This window comes from Felis catus, chromosome C1 (genome assembly GCF_018350175.1).
Source record: "Felis catus isolate Fca126 chromosome C1, F.catus_Fca126_mat1.0, whole genome shotgun sequence".
Classification (NCBI taxonomy): domain Eukaryota; kingdom Metazoa; phylum Chordata; class Mammalia; order Carnivora; family Felidae; genus Felis; species Felis catus.
This window is the reverse complement of record NC_058375.1, coordinates 72904865-72930043: the sequence shown is the minus strand read 5'-3', so window position 1 is coordinate 72930043 and position 25179 is coordinate 72904865. Positions and strand designations below refer to the sequence as shown.

Here is a 25179-nt window from a genome sequence, read left to right as displayed (position 1 = left end):
GGGTGAGCTATCCTAAATGGTATTTTTCTAAATTTTCATTTCCTACTTGTTTATTGCTGGTGTATAGAAATATAAGAGATTTTTATGTATTGACCTTATATTCAGTGAGTTTGCTAAATTCTTATTTTTAATAATTTCTAGATTCTTTTGGATTTTATGTATAATTATGCTACCTATGAATAATAACCTGTTTCTTTCTTTTCAACTTAGGTCTTTTACTTTGTTTCCTTCACCTATTACACTTGCTAGGATTTCCAGTATAATGTTGAATACAGATGGAGAGAATGGATATCTTTTCTCCTGTTCCCAAGCCTAGGTGGAAAAGCATTCTATATTTCACCATAAAGTATGCCATTATCTAGAGATATTTTATAGATATCTTTATCAGATTAAGAAAGTTTCCTATTCCCAGTTTGCTCTGAGTTTTCTTTCTTCTTTTTTAACATTTACTTGTTTATTTTGAGAGAGGGAGAGAGCACACAAGCAGGGGAAGAGCAGAGGGAGGGAGAGAGAGAATCCTAAGCAGGCTCCAGGCTGGCAGCACAGAGCCCATTGCAGGACTCGATCTCACGAACTGTGAGATCATGACCTGAGCCGAAATCAAGAGTCATATGCTCAATTGACTGAGCCACCCAGGTGTTCCCTGAGTTTTCTTTTTTAAAATTATGAATAGATGCTGAATTTTATCAAATGCTTTTTATGCATCTATTGAGGTGATTGATTTTTCTTCTTTGTTATGGTAACACGGTGACTTACAATGATTTTTCAATGTTAAATCAACCTTATATTTGTAGTATAAATTCTATTTGATCATGATGTGGTATCCTTTTAATTTGCAATATTTTGTTTAGGATTTTTGCATCTATGTTCAAGACAAAGATTGGTCTATACTTTTCCTTTCTTGTAATGTCCTTGCCAGGTATTAGTATCAAAGCTATCTGCCTCAAAAAATGAGTTGGAACAAATTTCCTCTTTTTTTCTATTCTCCAGAATAGTTTGTCTAAAACCGATACTATTTCTTTCTTAAATTTCCTTCTATTGCTTTCATTTCATCATGTAAGAAATTTTGATGTGTTGTATTTTAATTATCATTCAGTTCCAAATATTTTCTAACTTGTAAGTTCTTTTTTAACACATGAGCCAAGTAGAAATATGTTGCTTAATTTCCTAGACCTTTGGAAATTCTCTAATTAAGCTATTATTGATTTCTAGCTTAATTTCACTGTAGTCAGAAAATATACTCTAAAATTTAAATACTTGAAATTTGTTGAGACTTCCTTTTTGAATCAGATTATGGTTTATTGTGGTAAAATCTTCCATGGGCACTTGAGAAAAATGGGCATTCTGTAGTTAGGTATAGCGTTCTAAATATGTTAAGCCAAGTTGGTTAACCACATTATTCAGATCTTCTTTATTCTTATCAATTTCTTGTCTATTCTTTCAGTTATTGATAGAGTTGTATTAAGATCTCTAATTATGATTGTGAATTTGTCTATTTATTTTCTTCTTTCTCTTTTCTCTTCTTCTTCTTCTTCTTCTTCTTCTTCTTCTTCTTCTTTTTAGTTCAGTCAATTTTTGCTTTATATATTTGAAAGCTGTTATTTGATGAATATAAGTTTAGGGTTGTTATATCATCATCATAAAATGTCTTTTCTGTAGTACCTAAATTTTCTCTAATATTATCTCTTGCATCAAATCTACTTTTTTTAATGACATTGCTATGGTATACTGGTATTTTGAATACTGAAAATAAAAGCAAAATAAATACAACACTAGCTCACACAGCTAGTACAATGCCTGGCACATAAAATTTGTTTAATAAACAAAGTCTATTTACACTTCACCTTCTCTTCCACTTACCCAAAATTTAGCCTTGTGGGGAGAGATAGGAGAGAAACCAACAGGATAGAGAAAGCTGGAGCGTTAAATTAGATTGTATCAAGTAAGAATGACCAAAGTATATTGTAAGGATATGGAGCTTAAGAGTCAGTTTTAAGGTGTTTGCCATATAGGACCCCAATATGACTCCTGCCTCCAACTCCTAGTTCATTACCTCTTTTGGTAATGGTAATAATAAGACCATCAAGAAACAGGTATTCATATACTGTTGATGCAAGTAAAATTGGTATAACTGCTTTGAAGGGAAATGTTGATCAAAATTTAAGTGTGTGTATCTTTCAACATAACAATTCCACTCCTAGGAATTTACCCTACAAATATACTCACACAGGTGCATGAGATTACACTTAAAAGGGACAAACTCATAAGATTATATGCACAAGGTTACCATAAACTGTCCCTAAAAGTCTACTTTATAATAGCAAGAAACTGAACTACTCAAATTTCTTTTAATAAAGGAATAAATAAGTAAGCTTATTTATTTCAAGTCTACTTTATCACATCCTACTTAACCATCTGTACTTTTTATAATAGCATGTATTACTTTTGTAATTAAAACAAGTTTATACATAAAAATAAAAATTTTGGATTAAAGACCATCATTTTGAAATACTTAACATATTGACATAAGAGTCCTGTCTTCTTTACTCTAACTTTCTAATTTTTTTCTTTACTTTTCTATTTTTTATCCCACTCTTTCTTTTCCTTTTATCTTTTTCATGTTCTTGCTTCTCGTTTCCTATCTTGGCATGAAGTGAGGTCATGTCAATTTTAGAAAAGTTCCTCTTGGATGTTTGTTAATTTATACTGTTCCTGCTCCACAGAGCCAAGGAGGTAGGAAAGTAATTACCCACTGTACTGGATAGCTTCCTTCTCCTTGTGCCCTTGAGGCAATTGTTTTCAGAAACAGCTTTTTTTGATAAGACTCAGCAGCCTGTAGATGAGAGGGAGTGGGGAATAAAATTGGCCGCCAGCTGGGTCACTCTCCACCCTACCCAGAAACCATCCTGCTGATAAGAGTTAGATATATTCTAAGTGCAAGAGGGAGGCATTCTTTTGAGCCTTGGGGATCAGGCTCTAATTACCTCCATGGGTATGAACATATGTTTCTATGCCCTTGCGTGCTCCTCTCTCTATCATCATGTAGTCTATAATCAGTATCCTTAACTTTCATATCTTATTTTGTCTCTTTCTTTGGGCCTGATCTGTGCCTTTTGTGTTTCCTCTGATACACAATGAATCAGATTCTCATTTCCTTAGCGCCCACTTCTCATCTGGCTTCCCCGCTGCTTCTATTCTCTGTTTCCCTATATTTTACATTCATAAATGACCACACGTATCTTAATATGTAACAAAACACACTCCTACTTTATATTCATTCCTCCTTATCATTTTTTCATCAATTGGATTTTTATCAACCTTTTGAATTTGTATCCTCTATCATGGACCATCTTTATTTAAAATATTTTTTCTCTTCATCCTTGTCTTCTCAACCTCATTTAAATTTGACTCACAGGTTTGTGTTTTTTTAAGTTTATTTGTTTTGAGGGAGAAAGAGAGAGAGAGAGTGAGAGAGTGAGCACGTGCGGGAGCAGGGAAGTGGGAGAGATTGAGGGAGAGAGAGAATCCTAAGCAGGCTCCATGCTGTCAGCACAAAGCCTAACTCATGGCTCAGTCTCATGACCCATGAGATCATGACCTGAGCTGAGATCAAGAGTTAGACACTTAGCTGACTGAGCCACCCAGGCACCCCTGCCTCACAGTTTTGTGTTGCCCCTTCCCCCTTCACTAAAGTCACTTTTTCTTATATTCATGTATTGAATATCCCTACAAATGACCCCTTTCACTTCTGTCTATAAAGCAAGGTTTCTCAACCTTGGAACTATTGACATTTTTGGCTGAGTAATTCTTTGTTGTGGGGGCTGTCCTGTGCATTGTAGGTTGTTTAAGCGGCATCCCTGGCCTCTACTCACTAGAGAACCCCTTACCTGTGATAATCAAAAATGTCCACAGATATTGCCAAATGTCCCCTGGAAGGGTAAAGTTACCTCTGTTTGAGAAGCATTGCTGTAAAGATTGCTAACAGGTAAGGATATAATAAATTCATTCATATTAAGTTTCTCTCGAGGTAAAGTTTATGTCTGATAAAATGCACAGATCAAGTGTACACAGATAAATTAATGTTGACAAATGTGTACACCCATGTAACCACCATCCCAATGAATGTATATAAATTTTCATTGCTCCAGAAAGCCTCCTTGTGCCCCTTCCAGTCACCTCCAACCCTTCTGTTCTGAGACAACCACTGTTATGATTTCCATATCCAGAGAATATTCTTATTCTTCAACTTTTTAATAAGTGGAATTATACAGTATGTGTTCTTTTGAGTCTGACTTAGTTAACTCAAGATAACGCTTTTTAGATTCATGCACATTGTTGCATGTGTCTGCTGTTTGTTTCTTTTTGTTGCCGAATGGTATTCTCTTGTGAAGTCATACAAATAGAAACATTTGTTTTATCCATTCTGTTAATAAAAACTTGGTTGTTTCCAGTTTGGGGTTATTATGAATAAAGTGGCTATAAAATTCTTGAGGAGGTCTTTTGGTGGACATCGTTTCATCTCTCTTGAGGTGGAACTGCTGGGTAAAAGGTTAGATATATGCATAACTTTTAAGAAACTGCCAAGCAGTATTCCAAAGTGCGTGCACACTCACCAATATCGGAAACTTCCCATTGTTCCACATCCTTGTTGACATTTTCTTGTCAATCTTTATACTTTTGCTGGTGGGAATGAAGAACTATCTTGTGATATTTATCATTTTAATTTGTTGGGGGCTAATGGTGTTGATAGCCTTGGTGTGTATGTGCTTATTGGTCATTTATATATCCTCTTTGTCAAGTGTCTGCTTAAATCTTTTGCCCATTTTTTGAGGCACCTGGGTGGCTCAGTTGGTTGAGTGTCCGACTTCAGCTCAGGTCATGATCTCACAGTTTGTGAGTTTGAGCCCCGCGTCAGGCCCTGTGCTGACGGCTCAGAGCCTGGAGCCTGCTTTGAATTCTGTGTCTCCCTCTCTCTCTGCCCCTCCCTCACTTACTCTCTCTCTCTCTCAAAAATAAACATTAAAAAATTAAAAAAAAATCTTTTCCCCATTTTTATTGGGTTCTTTATCTTTTGTCACTGATTTGTAACATTTTTACATATTCTAGATCTGACTTCTTTGTCAGACATATGTATTGTGAGTATTTCTTCCACTCTGTGGCTTGCCTTTTCATTATTAACAGTGCCCTTTGATGAGCACAAATATTTAGTGTTGGTGCAGTCCAGCTTATTTTTTTCCTTTTATGCTTAGTGTTATCTCTGTTATAAGAAATCTTTCTACACTATACTTATGAAGATATTATATTTTTTCTACAAATATATGTCTTAATTCATTTTTATACCTATGATTCATTGTGATTTCATATTTTTATAAGGTAGGAGTAAAATCACTTTCCCAAACATATGTTTACTTGTTCCATCATCATTTATTGAAAAGAAATCTCCTTTATCCATTGTGTTGCCTTCCCCCATTGATTTGCCCATGCCTTTGTAGAAAACCTGTTGACCATATGTGTGCAGGTCTATTTCTGGACTCTATATTCTGGGATATGTTTTATGGTATAGCACATGATCTAACTTGGTGACTATTATTAGACACTTAAAAAGAATTTGTACTCTGCACTAGTTGGTTGTAGTGTTTTATAAATGTCGTAATTGGTTGATAATGTTGTTCAAATTCTTGTACCATTGTTGAATACTGTTCCATAATATTGAGTTTTCCTATCTAGTTGCCACAGTTTTTGACAGTGGGATATTTATGCCTCCAAGTTTGATTATTGGTTTGTCTATTTCTCCCTTTAGTTCTGGAAATTTTTGTTGCTGTATTTTGAAGTTTTGTTTATAGGTAAATGCAAATTTAGGATTGCTATATGTTATCAGTAAATTTATTTTTTATCATTATAAAATGACCCCCTTTTTTCTCCTTTCTCAAAGCTTATTTTGTATTATGGTAATATACTGACACCAACTATCTTAGGCTTAGTGTTTGCATGATATACCATTTCCTCTTCTCACTTTTGACTTCTATGTCTTTAAAGTTAAAATGTATCTGTTATAAATTCCATATAGTTGAATCTTGCTTTTTGTTTAATCAAGTAGAAAAATCTCTGCTTTTTAGTAGTCTATTTATATTTAATATAATTATTAATTTAGCTGGCTTTCAGCCTACCTTCTTGCTATTTGCTTTCTGTTATTTCCTTCTGTTTTTTGTTCCTTTATTGTACCTTACCTGTTTTCTTTTGTGTTAATTGGTTAGTTTTAGTGTTCCGTTTTATCACATTTATTGGATTTTTAGATATACCTTTCTCTATTATTAATGGGTGGCAAGGGGATTATAATATGCCTTCTTAATTGATCCCAGTCTACTTGAATATACAACTTTCGACAGTGGAAGTCTGTTCTGCCCTTACTGTCATACATCTTACTTCTTTATGTTATTAATAACACATTGTTTTTATTTTTACTTTAAACAGTCAGTTGCCTTTTAAAGGAATTGAAAGTAAGAAAAGAAAACCAACAATATATCACATTTACCTATTTATCATTTCCAATGATCTTCATTCAGTGCTGTAGATCTGTATTTTCACCAGACATTTTCCTTCAGCTTAAAGAAATTACTTTGGTATTTCTTGCTGATGAACACGATTGCAGCTTTTATCTATGTGCCTTTATTTCGAAAGGTATTTTTGCTCAATATAGAGTTCTGCATTGACAGATTTTTCTTCTAGCACTTAAAGATGTCATTTGTTGTCTTCTGGCCTCAACTGGCTCTGATGAGTAATCAGTCATTATCTCTATTATATACTGAGGTGCTATTTTTTTTTTTTTTGCATAAATTCTATGTTAGGTTTACTGAGGATCTTAGATCTATAGGCTGATAGTTTAAGTCAAATTTGGAAAAATTTCAACCAATATTTCTTTGAATATTTTTATGCTCCCTTTTTTCTTCTTCTACTTCTGGGACTAATTGTTATGTGTGTTAAACTTTTTGATAATGTTCCACCTATCATTTTGGCTTTTCCATTTTTAAAAAATGAAATGCTTCCTTCAGTTTGCATGATTTCCATTTTTCTGTCTTCAAATCATCTGATCATTTCTTCTGTAGTACCAGTCTGTTGTTAATCCATTACAAAAATCTTCTTTCATACATTGTATTTTTCTATTTTAGTGTTCTCATTTACTTCTTTTTAGAGTTTTGGCATCTTTCCTGAAATTTCTTCTCTTTTCATTACTTTTTCCTATTTTTACCTATAACGTACCATATTTATAATAGTTATTGTAAACTCATTGGATGCTAATTTCTTTTTTTTCTTTCTTTTTTTTTTAATTTTTTTTCAACGTTTATTTATTTTTGGGACAGAGAGAGACAGAGCATGAATGGGTAAGGGGCAGAGAGAGAGGGAGACACAGAATCGGAAACAGGCTCCAGGCTCTGAGCCATCAGCCCAGAGCCTGATGCGGGGCTCGAACTCCCGGATCGCGAGATCGTGACCTGGCTGAAGTCGGATGCTTAACCGACTGCGCCACCCAGGCGCCCCTGGATGCTAATTTCTAATCTGGATAAATTTTGGATCTTCTCTTAACAGATTTTGATTCTTATTAGTTACGGGACACATGTCCTGCTTGTTGGCATGTCCGTTAATTTTTTATTATATACTGTATGATGTAGAGAATCAGTATATGTTTTCTTCTAGCAGTAGTTTAATTATTGGTGAATCATCTTGATTCTGTGGAGACTTGGTTTGAGGCTTTGTGAGAGCAGATCTATTTCAGTTTTGCTCTTGTTCTACAGCATAACTCTTAGTCTGGGGACGTGGTCCTTATCCCTAATGTGGTCCTCCTGGAGTTTCAATGAAAACACAAGGTTCTTACCAACCCTCTGTAACTTGAGTAAACTTTTTTCTCCCTAGTACTGGGCAGTTACTGAAATCTATGTTTAGCTCTTTTAGCCTCCAAGCTCTTTTTTTCTATTAGATTCCTTTGCAGCTTAGGACTCACCTAAGGATTGTGAGGATACAGATTTGAGAGCTTCCCCTTGTAATTGCTTCCTTTTGGGGAGTTTCTCCCTCAATTTCCAACTGCTTTGGCAACCCAGAACTCTTACCTCAGCTTGTCAATCCAGTAAGACTGACGCTTTCTGCTTGGGCTCTATCCAGATGCTGTGAGCAAACTGGGAATGCCTTCAGAGGGAAAAGCTAGTTAAATATGGGTCTCACCTAGAATGCTTCCATTTTTTCAAGGGTTTCTACCAGTTTCTACCTACTTTTTTTTCTTTTTTGGTGTCTCATACCTTCAACAAGTTGTGATATATATATATATATATATATATATAGAGAGAGAGAGAGAGAGAGAGAGAGAGAGAATTATACCTGTTAGCAGGAGGATTCATTTCATATGAACAACCGTGCCATTAGTGCAATTGGATTTGTCACATTAAGTTTTAAGTGGGAAAATCCTAAAGCAAATAAAATAACTTTTTTTTTGGAAGGCTTCCTGATACTAACATGCATGTGTAAATTATATTTGGGGGGCAGTCAACAGTGCATACATAAATAGCAATCTGCTCAGGGCATAGACTCTATTAACTCATCCCCTAGAAATTTTCTACCTCCTACTTCTCTCTTACTTCCATTCAGATTTAATCTTCTTTTGCTATCCTTCTTTTAAGAGCAGAGAAAAAAATAGAGGGGATATTCTCAGTTTCCAAAACAAATTTCTATTTATTGAATAACAACAACCATACTGGCATTGGAAGATAATAATAATATCTATCTAGTCTTCTCTTCCCTCTCCCAGATAACTGACTGGCTCACATTTTTCCTCCTCTTACGATCTCAGATCAAATCTTCAATGATGTCACTATTCATGTGGTAGTTCACCAGTGACCACAATTCCTCATACTCCTTGGCTCAACTCTTGTCTGTTTTATTTTCCACCATTTGGTCAAGATCAATGTCACATCCGTTTCAGTGGCTCTATTCTATCGATGATTGCTGAGATCTCTAAATCAATATTTTACCACATTTATTATATCTTTCTTGTTGTCTAATGCTTCATTCCCTCATAACTACTGAACATTTTTGCTTCATCTGCTTTATGAGATCACCCTTTCTACCCTGCTACTATGTATTTCAGCTTCTCATGTTAGCATCTTTAATCTATTTTGTTTTGCCTCTTTCAATTCACTAATTTTGGGATTTAAGTCCATTTATTGAGTCCTGTACACGCAAGATGGAAAAATAAACAAATCCTGTTCCTTAGAACTAGACTCATTCTCTTGTTAACTGCTCTTAAAAGAGTTAAATATTTCTAGGCATAATCCTCACGATCTTCCCACACCTTCTTAAATACAGAGTAAAGGAGTAGTATGAGAATGGGGCTCTACTCCTATATACTTCTGCTGCTAATCTGCACAGTGCTCTCTTAACCCTTTATTTTCCTATCTGTAGGAAGTCTTAAAGACTTAAAACCCACCATGCCCTATCTCAGCTTTCTATATTGCCAGCTCATGGAAGCTACAGAGAAGAAAATCCCAGACTAGCAAGCATGATGGCAATAGAGGAAGAAGGGACTGACTGCCAAGTGGGGACTTGAAGTCTGCATCTGGAAAACTTTAGGCACTATGAGATTTAGAACGTTAACAGGTCACACGTGGGATGTAGTGTGAACTGCAAGGAGGCAGCCTGGGTGAGAGATTTTCTGGTCATTTTACCCCTCAGCACTGCTTTGAGTCTCCGACTCAGGCTTTATGTGTTCTTTCTCTTCTTGTCCCAGTTACCCAGTTTTCTCCCCCCTTCTCCAGAACTTAATCTAATTTTCATTCTTTTTTTTTTTAATTTTTTTTCAACGTTTTTATTTATTTTTGGGACAGAGAGAGACAGAGCATGAACGGGGGAGGGGCAGAGAGAGAGGGAGACACAGAATCGGAAACAGGCTCCAGGCTCTGAGCCATCAGCCCAGAGCCTGACGCGGGGCTCGAACTCCCGGACCGGGAGATCATGATCTGGCTGAAGTCGGACGCTCAACCGACTTCACCCAGGCGCCCCCTAATTTTCATTCTTAATTGGACCTGGTTATAAAATAGATCTATTCCACTTTATTGTTTGTATTTATTCATTAATTTTTAAAGTTCTTTAATATACAAAGCAAATGATTCTACTGCTCAATAATCTTAAAACCATAAGGATATTAAAATTAGATGAAAGAAGATTTTTATTTCCTTGTGACCTGTGTTTCTCTCTATTCACCCCTGACCCCCATAGGCAAATAATCTTTGATGGAGAAAGGATTCCTAGAGTCTTCTTTCTTTATTTATTTTTTAAATGTTTATTTATTTTGAGAGAAAGAGAGAGAGTGAGAGAGGGGCAGAGAGAGAAGGAGAGAGAGAATCTGAAGCAGGCTATACTCTCAGTGTAGAGGCTGATATGGGGCTCGAACTCACAGACCGTGAGATTATGGCTTGAGCTGTAGTCAGGTGCTTAAACAAGCGAGCTACCCAGGTGCCCCCGTAGAGTCTTCTTTAAACAAAAGATAGAATCAGTTAATCATTTCTAAAGGTCAGTCTGTACCCCCCCCCCCCCCATGGCCTCTTCTTTGGCTGAACTCAGATAAAACTGTGTAGACCATGTATGTGTTAAAATAAGCTCAGAACTATGTCTCCTTCTTTACTTAAAGCCTTATGAGAGCTATAACCATTTTTTTTTAAATAACACCCAAGGCAATAACTTGGAAGGCTGCTTTGATGAGAATAGAAACTTATACGCAATAAATTCAATAGACCTCTGTTATCAAATCTGTGTCAGGGGACAAGGATAATACCCACATGTCAATGTTAACTCTTACAGTGAACAAAGATATATCTGAGCATTAGCAGTGGGATTTGATCTTAGTATAGTTAACCGAATGGCAAGAAGTGAAGAACTTTACAACAGGGGCTTCATATATAAAGTGCAGCTTGATCTTTAGCCATAAATAAGCAACCTGTTCTGAAAAGATAAGGAATGAAAAATTAATCAAAGTAACTGAACAATTGCTTCATATAGACAGTTATACCAAACTCCTTTTCTCTACTTGGGGCTATTTTACCTCTACAATAAAACAAGCTTTCCTTGATTCTTTAATTCAACTTTGCCCTTGCCTTTGCTTTTAAAGACATTACCTTGGCGACTAATTTTTATTATTTTGTCCATAGCCAAAGCTTAAGGGTTTCCTAATTTCCTTCAAAAATGACTGTTGTAAAATATTTTTTGGTGTCTGTTTAGCATATAAAAATCTGACCTGTATTATACAAAAACTCAAAGCATTTTTAATAGTTCTGATGTCAATTTGACTTTATTGGTGTGTTTTCATAAAGTGCAAAGGCCATGGATCTTGTATCTAAGAAGGAAAGCACTCTATACATTTGTTTATATTAATTTTGTTCCATTCTCTTTCTTGTCTGCTTTCTTTTTCCTGTTTAATGTATAATGTGTTACAGCTATAGTGAGGCAAATGATTCCTATTGAACTCACTGCTGTTAAAACTCCTTTCAATATAAGATGGTCTCTGGCAAGTACAGGAGCAGAATTTGGGGGAATAAACAGAGATACCTGGGCAATGTTAGACACAGCAGACTTTAAGGAGTTCTTATCTATTGCTCGTATTGCCACATAAATTCTGTGGCTTTCTTGTGTCTCTCCATCAGGTTGATGGTCAGGTCCATTTGTGAAAAGCTTTGGTGAGAATGTAAATATCTCCTTGGTGCCAGCTTGCTGAGGACTTAGTAGCTTTGATATATTCACTAAAATGGCATTGTTAAAGTCATCTTGAATTTTCTGTAAGCTTTGACTCATTCTTATTTCATAGCTGTTAGCTGGAATTAAAAAATATAAATAGAAAGGTTAAGTCACTTGGGTAAGTTATCTAGCTTATTATAAATGACTAACGAGAATAGCAACAAAAAGTCAAAATACCTAGAAATAAACATAACAAAAAATTGCATATGAACAAAACTTTAAAGCACTATATAAGAACTCATATTGAAACCTAAACAAGAGGAAAAGCTTATTATGTTTTTTGAATAGGAAGATTCAACATAATAAAGATGTTATTTTTCCCTAAGTTATTTTGTAAATTTTACATGATTCTATTGAAAGTGCTTCTAGTTTCCATTTTAACAAGCTTATTGTAAAACTTGAACAGAAAATAAATAATCTGGGTTGGCCACATAAAGTCTAAAAAATAGCAATGTGGAAGGACTAAACCTATATGATATAAAAACACTATAATATTTCTATAACTAAAGCCTACAGTTCCGGTACATGAATAAACTAATATCTAAAAGTAGGCCAAAATACAGCCAGGAATTTAGCATATGATAGACATAGAATTCAAATTAATTGGGGGTGGGGGTGGGGAATACAAATTTCTTGATAAATGGTGTTGTGACAGTTGGGTACAATTTTGTAAAAAAAATAAAATTGGATCCATATCACAAACTTTTTTTTTTCAGGATAAACTCCATAATTATCAAAAAGTTTGGAGTAAAAAATAAAAATATTAAGTATTTAGTAGGAAACAATAGGTAAATTCCAGTATGGTCTTGAAGTAGGAAAGGCCTTTCTAATTAAAACTCAAAATTCAGTATCCATAAACAAGAAATAGATAAATTTGAATACATAAAATGAAAAACTTCTACATGGGGAATATCCTCTTAAGAAAAATATAAGCATAAATGTTAAGTGACAAAAGTATATGTTACTTAAGTCAACGGTAAAAGTTTAATTCTGAGTTCTGGTAATGGTTAAGTGGCTTCTATTAGACTAACTCTCCAGCAGATAGTGGGTATGAACTCTGAAGAAAGCAAAAAACAGAACGACACAAAGCCATTGAAGCACTGGATTCAGATAAAAATAGGCAGAAACAAGAGGAGTTATAATCCGTAAAAAAGAAAAAAAAAGTAAACCAGAGTAGGAATGACCCATGTTTATGCAGCTTTTCCTCTGAAGGCACTTCCCTCTCCTGTACAGATAGCTGGAACTGAAAGCTACCTTCTGGATCTGGAAATCAGAGGACAGAGGAAGAGATTGCCAGAGGGGCTAAAAATTGAAGGAGCTGGAGAAGGACCAGCCCCAACTCTATATACTTTTTTCAAGTCATCGGGAGACGTCCAATTATTCATGTATGGGTGAAACATTAAGAACTCAAGAGACAAATAATAGCTAGAAGGCTGAAAAACTGAGCAGAGTTTTATATAGATACATAGGTATAGATATAGATTTTGGAGTATGAGTGTTGCCAAGTTAGAGGAGCTTATTAGCCCTTAAATATCCATTAAACACTGGAAGAGCCATGCTTTAAGAATAGAGATTGTGTGTCTGTGTGTGTGTGTGGGGGGGGTGCCTGTGGCTCAGTTTTAAGCATCCCACTGGCCTATATCACGATTTCGCCATTCCCAAGTTCAAGCCCCGCATTGGGCTCTGTGCTGACAGCTTAGAGCCTGGATCCTGTTTCAGATTCTGTGTCTCCCTCTCTCTGCCTCCTTCTCCACTCACCCTCTGTCTATTTCTCTCAGAAATAAACATTAAAAAAGTAGGAGATTAAGAGTGGATTGGACGCAACAGAAAATAATCAGTAAGCTTGAAGACAAGTGCATAGAAATCAAACTGTAGCACTCAGGAAAAAAAGAGAAAAACCAAACATAATCTCAATGATCTTTGTGACCCACTGTCCTATCCATTTAGTGTCAGTATTGTTTATGTTATGTTATGTTATGTTATGTTAATATTATCCAAGAAAGAAAGAAGAAAAAGAATAGAACAAAATTCTTTTGAAGATATAATAGCTGAAAATATTCTAAATCTGCTCAGAAAGAATATTCCACAGATCCGAGAAACTCAGCAATCCCCAAACAGAATATATATGGGAAAAACACACTGAGACACATCATGGTCAGTCTATTGAACACCAAAGATAAAAATAATTTAAAACAGTCAAAGGGAAAAAAGACACTTTACACTTAGGAACATAATAGTAAGAATGATAGTTGCCTTCTCATAAGAAAAAATTTGAAAACAAGACAATGAAATGACTTATTTAAGTACTGAAAGAAAAATCTATTGCCCAAGAATCCTATATCTAGTGAAAATGTACTTAAAAAAATTAAGGTGAAATAAACACGTTTTCATATAAATGAGTCCTGAGAGAATTTCACTCAAAGACCTGAGCAACAAGGGAAATGATGCTAGATAAAAATTCAGACCTACAGCAAGGAAGAAGACTAGAAGTGCTGACAATCTGGGTGACTAAAAAGGGTCAATTTCTCTCTTTAAAATTTCTTAAAAGTACAAGTGATTGTTTAAAACAAAAACCATGGCAATGCATTGTGGGCTTTATAAAAATGTAGACATACGATAAATGCCAGCAAGACCGCAAAAGATGACAGAAGGGTACACGGAATTATAGTTTTGAAAGATTCTCACATTATGTATGAAATGGTAAACATTAATTCAAGGCAAACTGTGCTAAATTAAGAAAACTGCATGTTATAGAACAGCCAAATTTGGAGTAGCTGAGGGCAGAAATTTAATTGTTTTGATGTTCCTTATATTATTTTGAGTTTTCAAATTGGAGTAAGATACACATAACATAAAATTTATCATCTTAACCATTTTTTACGTGTACAGGTCAGTACATTTTTACGTGTTACGTTCACATTGCTGTGCTGTTTTGATTTTCAACCCATGTGAATGTATTACCAATTCAAAAATAAAATTAATAACAAAGAATCACTAGATGCAAAAAAGGAAACCACCTGTAGTACTAACACTCTAATAAGATCATAATTCTTATCAGAAATGGCTAAAAATAGATTTAACAATGGACAAAGCAGCTCCAAACAAAGATTTTGTTCTAAGGAATGAAAACCATAGGACATTCCAAGTTTTAATTAAAAAATGAAAATTTTCTGATGGCTGTGTTTTGAACAGTTTCCAAATCTATACTACTTTTTAATAATGAGACTATTTCTATTTCCTGGATAGTAATTAAAGGAAAGCACCCTTAGAGAAGGTGGTAAAAAGAAAATAGCCTTTATATTCAAATTTATCAATCAGCCAATTCCCTCTGGGTGCTGAGTTGGAGCACTGGAGCTGAGTTGCTCCCTGCTGCAGTTCAAATACAGGTGGACAGACATGGATAAGAAGCGAGGCTGACCATCTACTCCACACTCACAGTGGAACATATCCATTGTTCCTATGTCGGTGGTTCTCTATGGAGAAAGCTCTCCATGAGGTTCTCCCAGAGTCTTCTCCTGGATAATGAAACAAGTAATATTTCATAAGCCTTAGCATTTACAAAGATTGTCCACATGTACAGCCCCCGTCTGTGAAATTTAAAATAAAAAGATGGGGAGTCAGGAGGTTAAATGTGGTGACATGGTCAACAGTTAGAAAGTTGTACCGCTGGAACCAAATTCTTTCTTCTAACTCCAAATCCCATGCACTTTCTACCATGAGCACCTACTAAACTTTATGCAGGACAGCTGTGAAACTGCAAAGACTGAAAACAAACTCAGCACATACTTTCATGGAGAGGTTCCTTCTGTTTACAGTAGTCGTGTTGCCCCTGTCGCTGTGAGAAAGAGAAATCAGGCCACTTCTGCATCTTTGACCTCTTAGGTATGTATCTCTCTGGGTTTCATCTCTAACTCTGCTTTAATGGTATATTTTAGCCAATGAAAGTAGTTCTATGGCCTTGGGCAAGACACTTAAACTCTCACGTTCATTCCCTTACGTTTCAAACAAGAAGGTCAGATTAGCTTGTCTTTAAGGTCCCTTCTGTCTCCAAAATGTTACAAATGCTGGTATTTCCTAAGCAATTAATATGGACAAGGCACTATTTTAATCCCTCTTTGTGTTTTACCTCATTCAATTCTCAGCAATGCTCTGAGGTAGCTATTCTTACTATCTACTTTTGCAGATTAAAAATCAGAAAGTGAGAGAACTTAAGTAACTTGTCTCAGGTTACACAGGTAAAACATGCTGTGTCTGATTCTAGAACCCAGTACCTTAACACTATGCTACGCAGCCTCCCACTAGACTACACTCCTTCCTATTTCTTATTTCCCAGTAATTGTTCTTTTCCAGTTACCAAGGCTTACATCTTCATTAGCACCTTTACCAATAAATTCCTAGTATGGAAAGCTCTGGGCCTAGACTGAAGACAGAGAGAGGAAGTTAGAAGACTTGGTCCCATCTTTAGGGAGCTCTCTCTTTACTAGTGAGAACAATTCCTACTACCTCTCTTCATTTGACATCCAAGCTATCCCCTAAGGATTGTTTTAGGTTTCTTCTACTAAGTGTTCTTCCAGCTCGGAAGCATAACTGAGGGTTAGGGGAGGAACTGTTATGGGAAGAACAGTTGCCGTCACTGCAGCTTCCTCAGAAACAGCACATTTTTAACAATTTTTAAAGACAATGTGTTCAACAATGGTTGTACAAGAACATGATGAAAAGATGTCCGAGGAAGAGTGTGCAGGTCAGGCTGTTAGGTATGTAGGGAATATAGTTCAAGGAAGTACGCACAAGATTGGTGCTTTTTTTGTTGTCCAAAGGCTCTGCCCAGGCTCCTGGGATAAGAACCTGGCCTCTCCAAACCGTACAGATGGCATGGTGTTAAACTGTGTTTTTGACTATTTTTTCCCCTTAATATAGGATTATAAATTCTTGGGAGTGCAATGACCATCTTAAATTATGTTTATATAATGTTTGGCACTGTGCTGAGTATTAATAGTTACTTAGTAAATATATTTTCACTTCAATTTCTGGAAAGATATACAAAAGAAATTAACTTTATAGCAAAGATACCTCACATGCTTGGTGCTGAATTTTAACAAGTATTTTACCCCAGACTTATAATGAGAACCCAAGGAAGTAGTCTATTTCCATAATGCCTAGCCTGTATACGTTCCCAGACATAATGGTGATCTGCTAATGTTTTATTTATAACATGTAATTGGTCATCTTTTTTAGGACATTGCGTATGGTGAAGAACGGTCACCTGGATATACACTGATATGCTTGTGCATATATTAGATATTTCTTTACTGCTAACAACGTTTTTAAGAATAGTCACATTTTTTATCATTGTTAACCAGAGACATACCCGCATTATTTCTAACTCTGGTCATAGACGTGAAGACAACGCCTTTCCAGACAATAATTTTTTTGGGGGGGGAGTCAATAAAAGCACATGTTTATGAATTAAATAGGAATCTACTTGCTAGTTGGTCTATTCAGTACTAATTGGTCAATTTTGCCATTGCTGAGCCGTCAAATCCGTTATGACTGAGTGACTTCAGCAACTTAATACACATCCAGCCATCTCCCAACATATCTTTTGTGGTTTATGGTTTTGACATCATAATGAGCCAGATCTGCTTCAGTCATCCCTGTCATCAGTGAGGTTATGTGGAGATCTCTCTATTCCCTTGATTAATGCTCTTTGTGATACCAATTCTAACATCCCAGATGGTTGTATTTCTTCTTTCCAAGCCATTAATAACCACCAATACCACACACTTTCTTTCCATTCTTTAAAAAAAAATTTAAATGTTTTTTAAAATTTATTTTTGAGAGAGAGACAGACAGAGCACAAGTAGGGGACAGGCAGAGAGAGATACACACAGAATCTGAAGCAGGCTTCAGGCTCTGAGATATCACAGAGCTCAATGCAAGGCTTGAACTCATGAACTGCAAGACCATGACCTGAGCCAAAGTGGGATGCTCAACCGACTGAGCCACCCAGGCACCCCTCTCTCTACTCTTTTAATTTAGTGGTGTAGTTGAAACTCCTGGGGCACCGAAAGAACAGTTCCCAGTAGGGATGGGAATTTGAGCTTTTGTCTCATGTAGCACACTGCATTTCTGAGGCAGTGAGGAAAGAGTGAGAACACTAGGTGGCAGGCACCACTCTTACCTTTAAATACAGATGGGAGTGTTTATGGCTAGGGAAGACAACAGCAATGCAAACGAGGAGCCCAGGAAACTTGGCATACTTTCTCTTCCCTTTCTGATTTTTATGTGTCACTTCATTTATTCTTTATGATAACTTATGAAATAAATATTTGTAGTCCTATTTTCCATATAAGGAAACTGAGGCCAATAGAGGTTAAGCAACTTGCCAAAGATCAAACAGCTAGACTTAAAGCCACAGAGGGAAGAATTTTTTTCCTGAGATGTGAGTTACAGCTTTTTCCTTTATACAAGGGACATATCCATCCCAGAGTTTCAATCATTTCATATCTCCAATCTTTAAATTACATGAATTCTTAATTCAGAATATATTTTACTTCCTTCTCCTCTGGCAAGAAGAGACAGAGTTTGATAAAAGAATTAGAAGACAAAGCTACAATATTGATGTTCCTCAGTAGCACAGAATTATTTGTAATTGAGATGCCTTCTGGTGAATGTAGTAAATGGACAGAAAATTTTAAGCCAAAAAACAATGGCCCAAGTTGGAAGCAAGACTGGCAAAGGCCCAAGGTGTTTACTGTTATTGACTGATAATGACAAAAACCTTTCAATAGAGAAGGTTGGTTCCTATAGGAATCTCAATCAGAGGCAACAGGAAATAAACCATTTAATGTGTAATCAATGATAACCATGTTTTGGTGATGGCAAAGATGTTTAGAAAGGTGATTCTTGCAGAAAAGTTATTATGTTGAGTTGCTATGAGGGTCAAGGAATGATGATGGAAGCCTGAAGGCTGGCGTAGGCCTTAGAAAAAGGAAAGTTAAGAAAGAAGTTCATCAATGTCCATCCAAACAAGGCTAGGAAAGGCCAAATAAGGGACCTGGTTCTAGTTTCCCTGATGAAAGTGAGGTTCAGAAATGGGGGCAGAAAATGCATCAAGTTTTGCATAACTTATGGGAATTATTCCCCTAACCTTGACTTGTAAATCTTCGAATTCATTATTCACTATCTAATCTTCAGAAAACTAAATAACTCCAGTATTTGGAAGTCCATGCTCTGTAATGCAGGAGCCATTTCTGTTGACTAGACTACTCTTGCATATAGTATTTATGTTTCCAATCAAGAGTTCTAGATGATGAGTGTCAGTTAGTTTACCAGAGCCTTCTCAGTTCTGGGGGAGCTGACAAGCTCTTACCCTAGACTCTCGTTCCATGTAATGCCTTATGAACAACTCAGAGCTTTTCATAACAACTCTCTGCAGTTCTGTCAGCTCTAAGCCCCCAAAGCATTTTTACCCAACTAACCCCTGGCATAGTTAGTAGAAATTCTGCCTCGTAGAGAAACAGATAGTGAAACCAAGAAGCCTACCCTGGCCCTGATCATAGTCTTCTCCAGGTGCCGTCCATGATAAAGTCACCTCCTCTTCCACTTTTACAGCTTCCAGGTCAATAATTTTGCATGGTGGAAACACGTCAGGATGGGGGCCAGCCAGAACTCCTAGCACGGAAAAGGAGCCCCCTGAACTTACTCGGCTAAAGCCCCACTTTTGCTCCTCCTCATGCCTGCCCGCTGATTTTCTTGGGGCATTCATCTGAATGTTACCTGTGACCATGAAAAGAATGGCCAAAACAACAAATTAGAATCTCCTGAATAGCTTGGTTTTGAGAGATTATTGAGAGACATTTTAAAACCTTTTTTTAATACATCTTTAGAATAACTGAGTTTATTTATTCTATAATTCATTAATCCATCCATCCATCCATCCATCCATCCATCCATCCTTCCATTCATTAAATAAGTATATTGAGGGTATATGCTCTGCCAGTAATCACAGACAAAACAGTATCTCAAAACTATAAAACAGAATTTATATTCATACTAATACAACCATATTTATAACTTATGATAAATGTAGGAAGGAAAAAAGGCAGGGTGCTGTGAAGAAGAATAACACAGGTACATAAGTTATAGTGTTATCAAGGAAGTAACATTTAAAAGTATCATAAAGGGTGAGTAGGAGTCAGTCAGGCAAAGAGCGGAGGTAATAATATCTTAGGCAAAGGGAACAGGTTGTGTAAAAACTCTGAGGTACTAAAGAGCTTTGCAAATAAGAAAAAATTAATTAAAGCAAGGAGGAGAATAGTTTGAGATAAGACAGGAGAGAGAAGCTCACGTAGGCAGGCCACTGTAATGATTTTAGAGTTTAACTATGGGGAAGCAAGGCAGTGACATGGTCACATTTACTCTCTAACAGGTTACTCTAGCTGCCTTCATTGGAGAATGGGTTCTAATGCAACAATCAGTGGGCCCTTAAGATAGCCACTACAATAGTCCAGATGGGGAGGATGGCAGGCTGGGCTGGGCGGCAGCAGTGGGGAGGAGGGCAGAAGTAGGCAGTTTGAGATGTAATTTGGAGATAAATCAGTAAAAGCTGGTGTTGGATTTGAATATGGAGTCGTACAGGAAAGAAAGTTGGTGGAAAAAAGAAAAAGAAAAAGAAAAAGAAACAGCTCCCAGGTTTCTAAAATATGCAACTTCGGAGGAAAAGCAGGCTAAAGAGAAGGAGACTAAATATGTAAGTTACAGGGTTTGTGATTCCTCTAAAACATCTAATTAAAGATGACAAGGAGCCAGTTAGATATGTATTTTAAGCTCAAAAAAGAGGTTTTATCTAGATTTAATAATTTTGAGGGGCGCCTGGGTGGCGCAGTCGGTTAAGCGTCCGACTTCAGGTCACGATCTCGCGGTCCGGGAGTTCGAGCCCCGCGTCGGGCTCTGGGCTGATGGCTGGGAGCCTGGAGCCTGTTTTCGATTCTGTGTCTCCCTCTCTCTCTGCCCCTCCCCCGTTCATGCTCTGTCTCTCTCTGTCCCAAAAATAAATAAACGTTGAAAAAAAAATTTAGATTTAATAATTTTGAACTTGTGAATTTGGAAGATATAGGCATATAGATATTATTAAAGCCATATGGATTAATGAAGCTACCTAATAAAAATGTCAACTATAGTGTTAAATAGCATTTATTGACTGCCTGGCTCACTACGTGCCAAGTACTTATTTAAGTACCTTGTGTGGATCGACTATTGAATTTTCCTATCACCACTACAAGGAGGGTACAATTATTACCCCTCTTTTTCAAGATGATGAAACTGAAGTACACAGAAACTAAGTAACTTGCCCCAAATCACAAAGCTAGTAAATGGAGGAGCAAGGGTCCAAACCCAGGCAGTGTGGCTACAGGTGACAGGGTAAAAAGGTTAGGCCTGAGCTCTGAAAATTGCCAACAGTTAGAGGCTTGGTAGAAAAGGAGGAACTGGGAAAGGAGCCCAACAAAAAAATTCCAGAGAATAAGAGGTGATCATAGAAACCAGTATATGACGAAGGAGAAATCAATCAGCTGTGGCAGACACTGCTAAGGTCAGATAAAATGAGGACTGAAATGCGTTCGTTGGATTTAACAGCAGTGCGGCCGTTGGTGGCTAGGGCCAGAGCACTTCCAGTGGAGTGATTTGGGTGGAAGTCAGACTGCGATGAATAGAAAGTGGTAAATTAAAGGTGAGAAAGTGCAGATGGCAGGATTAGACTAATGTCAAGGATGTAGATGACAGGGAGGTAGACAGAATCTGAAGGGAGACCAGTTAAAATAGGAGATGTAATAAATCATGCTTGAATGTGGTTCAGAGGGGCCAGAAGAGTGGGACCGTGCAAAAGTGAGCTCACAAGGCCTCTGGATGGGCAGGCTAGATGGGATCCAGAGCAGAAGCCAGCAGAAACACTGGTCTTTGGAGAAGAGAAGAAGGGTGCAGACATTACTATGTCTGGAGATTTAGTGGTGTGAAAATAGAGCAGCTCCCTTTTTTTAAGTTTATTTATTTATTTTGAGGGACAGAGGGGGCTGAAGGGGCAGAGAGAGAGAGAGAGGGAGAGAGAGGGAATTAGAAGCAGGCTCCACACGGCATCAACACGGAGCCCAATGCAGGGCTCGAACTCACGAACCGTGAGATCATGACCTGAGCAGAAATTAAGAGTCAGATGTTTAACCAACTGAGCCACCCAGGCGGCGTGAGCAGCTCCCATTTTTTAATGAGGTGTGTGTTCCAGGTGATCATCTAAAAGTGAGGTGATAAATGTTATGTTTAGTAGGAATGCTTAGGGAAACCTACCTTTTTCTTTCTATGCTGCTAAGGGCATCTCCAAGATACACAGGTAAAAGCACAGTTGTATATTACTTTTCTAATCTCTATACACTAGATGCTAATATGTGTGTGTATCCTTTAAACTCATAGGTTTCAGAAAGATAGCAGACCAGAAAGTAGCCTTCAAGCTCCTCAGCAGGAATGCGGCCTTATTCTACCTGTTCTCCCAAGTTCCTAGTTCCTGTCACCTAGTAAGTCTTCAAAAATGTTTAATGTATAAATGAAAGAGGGAATATTTATTTACAAGTAAGGTATTATAGCTACATATGAAATCATATCTATGAAGTAAAACCATGTTACCTTGCAATTTGATTTACACTGGTTTCAAAGTAACCCAAAATAAATATATGAGAGAGTAAATTATATTTTAGACATCACTAAAATTATCAGGAGATGCAAATTCACTGGAGCACCTTGATTATTTTCTACTTAAAGAACAAAAATATAGAATCATGTGTCCAAATGATTAATTATTGCTGATAAAATACATTAAAATTAAGCAAAAAGATTCTGCAGTTTTGGAAATAAGAATGTTTAAAAATGTTTTTTGAGATTGTTTAAGATGATTATAGCATATTTTTGTTTGTCTGTTATACTTTAACCACTGCTTCCCTTCAGGAACTATAATAATGGTGTTAAGAAAGGATGTGTATCTTTTACTTATTTGGTGCTTTTATCTTGAAGGAAGACAGGACATTTTCAGGAATAACTCAATTGTCTGTAACATCCAAATCCATATTTATTCAGGAACTCATTTTTGGTGTGGATCGTCTGGGCCATTTGTTTTTTTCTTTCAACTGCTGATAACTTTTGCCTTTTTTTTTTTTTTTTGCCTGAAACCTCTATAAAGGAGATACAGGAGCTGTAACTGAGATAAAACACAATAAATCTCTATCTGTTAGTAATTCTGGTGAAACAGCCACAAGAAAGAGGCCAAACTAATGGCTGCAATGAAGACATAAAAATATTTGTAGGAATTATCTATTGCCTTCCTGTTATCCACTATCATGAATCACTGAGAAGTGAAGAGATGGTCAACAAATTATGCATTGATGTAAGCATAAAGAGTTTTGAAATTCCAACTCTCTCTTTCCGTCACTCCCCCCTCTCTCTCTAATACACACACACACACACACACACACACACACACACACACACACCCCAGAGATGTATACATTAAACGAGGTTTATTCAAACACCAGTGCTGATGATTCTTACCATTCACTATGTAACCTGGTACGTATACAGCACGATTCCCGGGAACAGAGTGGGCTAGGCCACTTATGCTGGAGGGGTAACTGACATGCACTTTCAAGCTGTAGCTACCATTTACAGCAAAGGAGAAAAAGTACCTCGAGTAAATTCCATCATTTTTTATAATATCAGCACCTGAATATATATATAAAAAGCTCAATGTCAACACTGTCATCATAGTTGATTACTAATATTTAATTAAAATAAGTATGCTTTAAAATAAAAAATAGGCTTTACTCCCCTGGTTCTTCCCATTTTAGCTTATACTGTCGTGGTTCTAGTTACTTTTAATATTAAAATCCAGTGGCTCCTTAATTTCTCCCTGTGATTCCTAAACCTCTGAAAAATTATTCTCTAAAGGTGAATGGACTCTATTTCAGTGCTAATAAAACATTTAATTATCAACTTTAGAGCTCTCCTTATCGTTATAAATGATACTAGTTTTTCATGGAAACCAAGCATATTCTTTTTGTTTATGAGACCCTTTTGAGATAAAAGCTATTCTGTTCCTAGGAAATAAATAGAGATGCACATAAAAACATTTCATAAAATTGCAAGGGGTTTATGAACATCCTGCAGCCCTCATTGGGGGGAAAAATCTGGTAGTTGATTAAGTCGTGTGAAATTATTTAATTTTCTCATTAGAGGGTACATGGAACTGTTGTTCTAGATTCTAAGGGGCTTGCTGACTTGGAGGTTGACAGGCTTTGTTTCTGTCCACTGTGCTTTGCTTTAGGAGGCATTCTGAAAGCTTGGCCAGTGCTAGGTTTCTTTCCTTTTACGCTGATCCTTAGAGAGCAGTTCATGTCCAAACCAAGTCCATGACTGAATGGGGGAGGCAGGAGGCCTGGGAGAGTTACACTCCAGGGTAGCAGTGGACGGCAGAGCTCAGCCCAAGTGCAAAACACATTCACTATTCACGTGCAGATGACCACCCTGGGCAAATGGCTTGTCCTATCCTAGAGTCAGTTCATACCACATACTCCACTTTGGACCCTAGCCCTGTATCGCCACTGCAGTGTTCCTGAATCCCCACTGTGGAGGCAGGGCTGCTCCTTAGCATGAGAAAAGTAGGAGTATATTTAATTAAAATACAAAGTGCTAAGCAACTTATTATCATAGTAGGTTTAGAAAATTTTCTTTTTATTTTAGAGAGAGAGGGAGAGGGAGCACAAGTGGAGCAGAGGGGCCGATGGGGAGAGAGAGAGAGAGAGAGAGAGAGAGAGAGAGAATCTTAAAGCAGTCTCCATGTGTAGCGTGGAGCCCTATGCGGGGCTTGATCCAACGACCCTGGTATCATGACCTGAGCCAAAATCAGGAGTTGGACATTCAACTAACTGAGCCACTCAGGCATCCTGGAAATTTTTTTTTTGTCTATTGGAAAGAAATGAAATCTTGGTATTTAGTGGTTTACTGAGGAATCATGTCTACCTTTGTTAAGAAATGATAAAGGAAAATCTTTCTGCCACAGTTACCACCCCCACCTCCCTTAATCCCGAGTCAGAAAGAAATGGGAAAGAACACTAGCTCAGGTGTCATGGGACTTGATTTTGAGGTCTGGATCTGCCACTCAGTAGCTGTGAAACAACCTCTCTGAGCCTCAATTTTCTCATCTGTAGAACAGGGGCAACTCGTCTCACAGGGCTGTTGTGTTGAGTATTTCAGAGTATTCATGAGAAAGTACATTTTAAATTGTAAAGCATTTAATAAGTATACATTTTTATTATTGTTCATTAATTTGGAAGCAGGTAAATACTGCTTCCATTATAAAAATAAATGTTA

The 25179-nt window shown here is 36.8% G+C and overlaps 1 protein-coding gene and 1 long non-coding RNA gene across 4 annotated transcripts in view; one reads left to right on the top strand and one right to left on the bottom strand.

The window, feature by feature from the left end:
• LOC109502433 overlaps positions 1–25179 on the top strand; it is a 71560-nt gene that overhangs the window by 38410 nt on the left and 7971 nt on the right. The window contains exon 5 of the long non-coding RNA XR_006584466.1: positions 22234–22334. This is a non-coding gene — a long non-coding RNA (uncharacterized LOC109502433). The remainder of the gene's footprint in view (positions 1–22233; positions 22335–25179) is intronic.
• The window catches only part of CLCA2 (chloride channel accessory 2), a 43314-nt gene continuing 29445 nt past the window's right edge, over positions 11311–25179 (bottom strand). For all 3 annotated transcript variants that reach the window (XM_045036136.1, XM_003990276.5, XM_019837375.2), the window contains 3 exons: positions 23362–23532; positions 19318–19551; positions 11311–11849 (listed from right to left, as the gene is read on the bottom strand). In XM_045036136.1, coding sequence (XP_044892071.1) covers positions 11404–11849; positions 19318–19551; positions 23362–23532 — 851 coding nt within the window. In that variant the 3' untranslated portion in view covers positions 11311–11403. The remainder of the gene's footprint in view (positions 11850–19317; positions 19552–23361; positions 23533–25179) is intronic.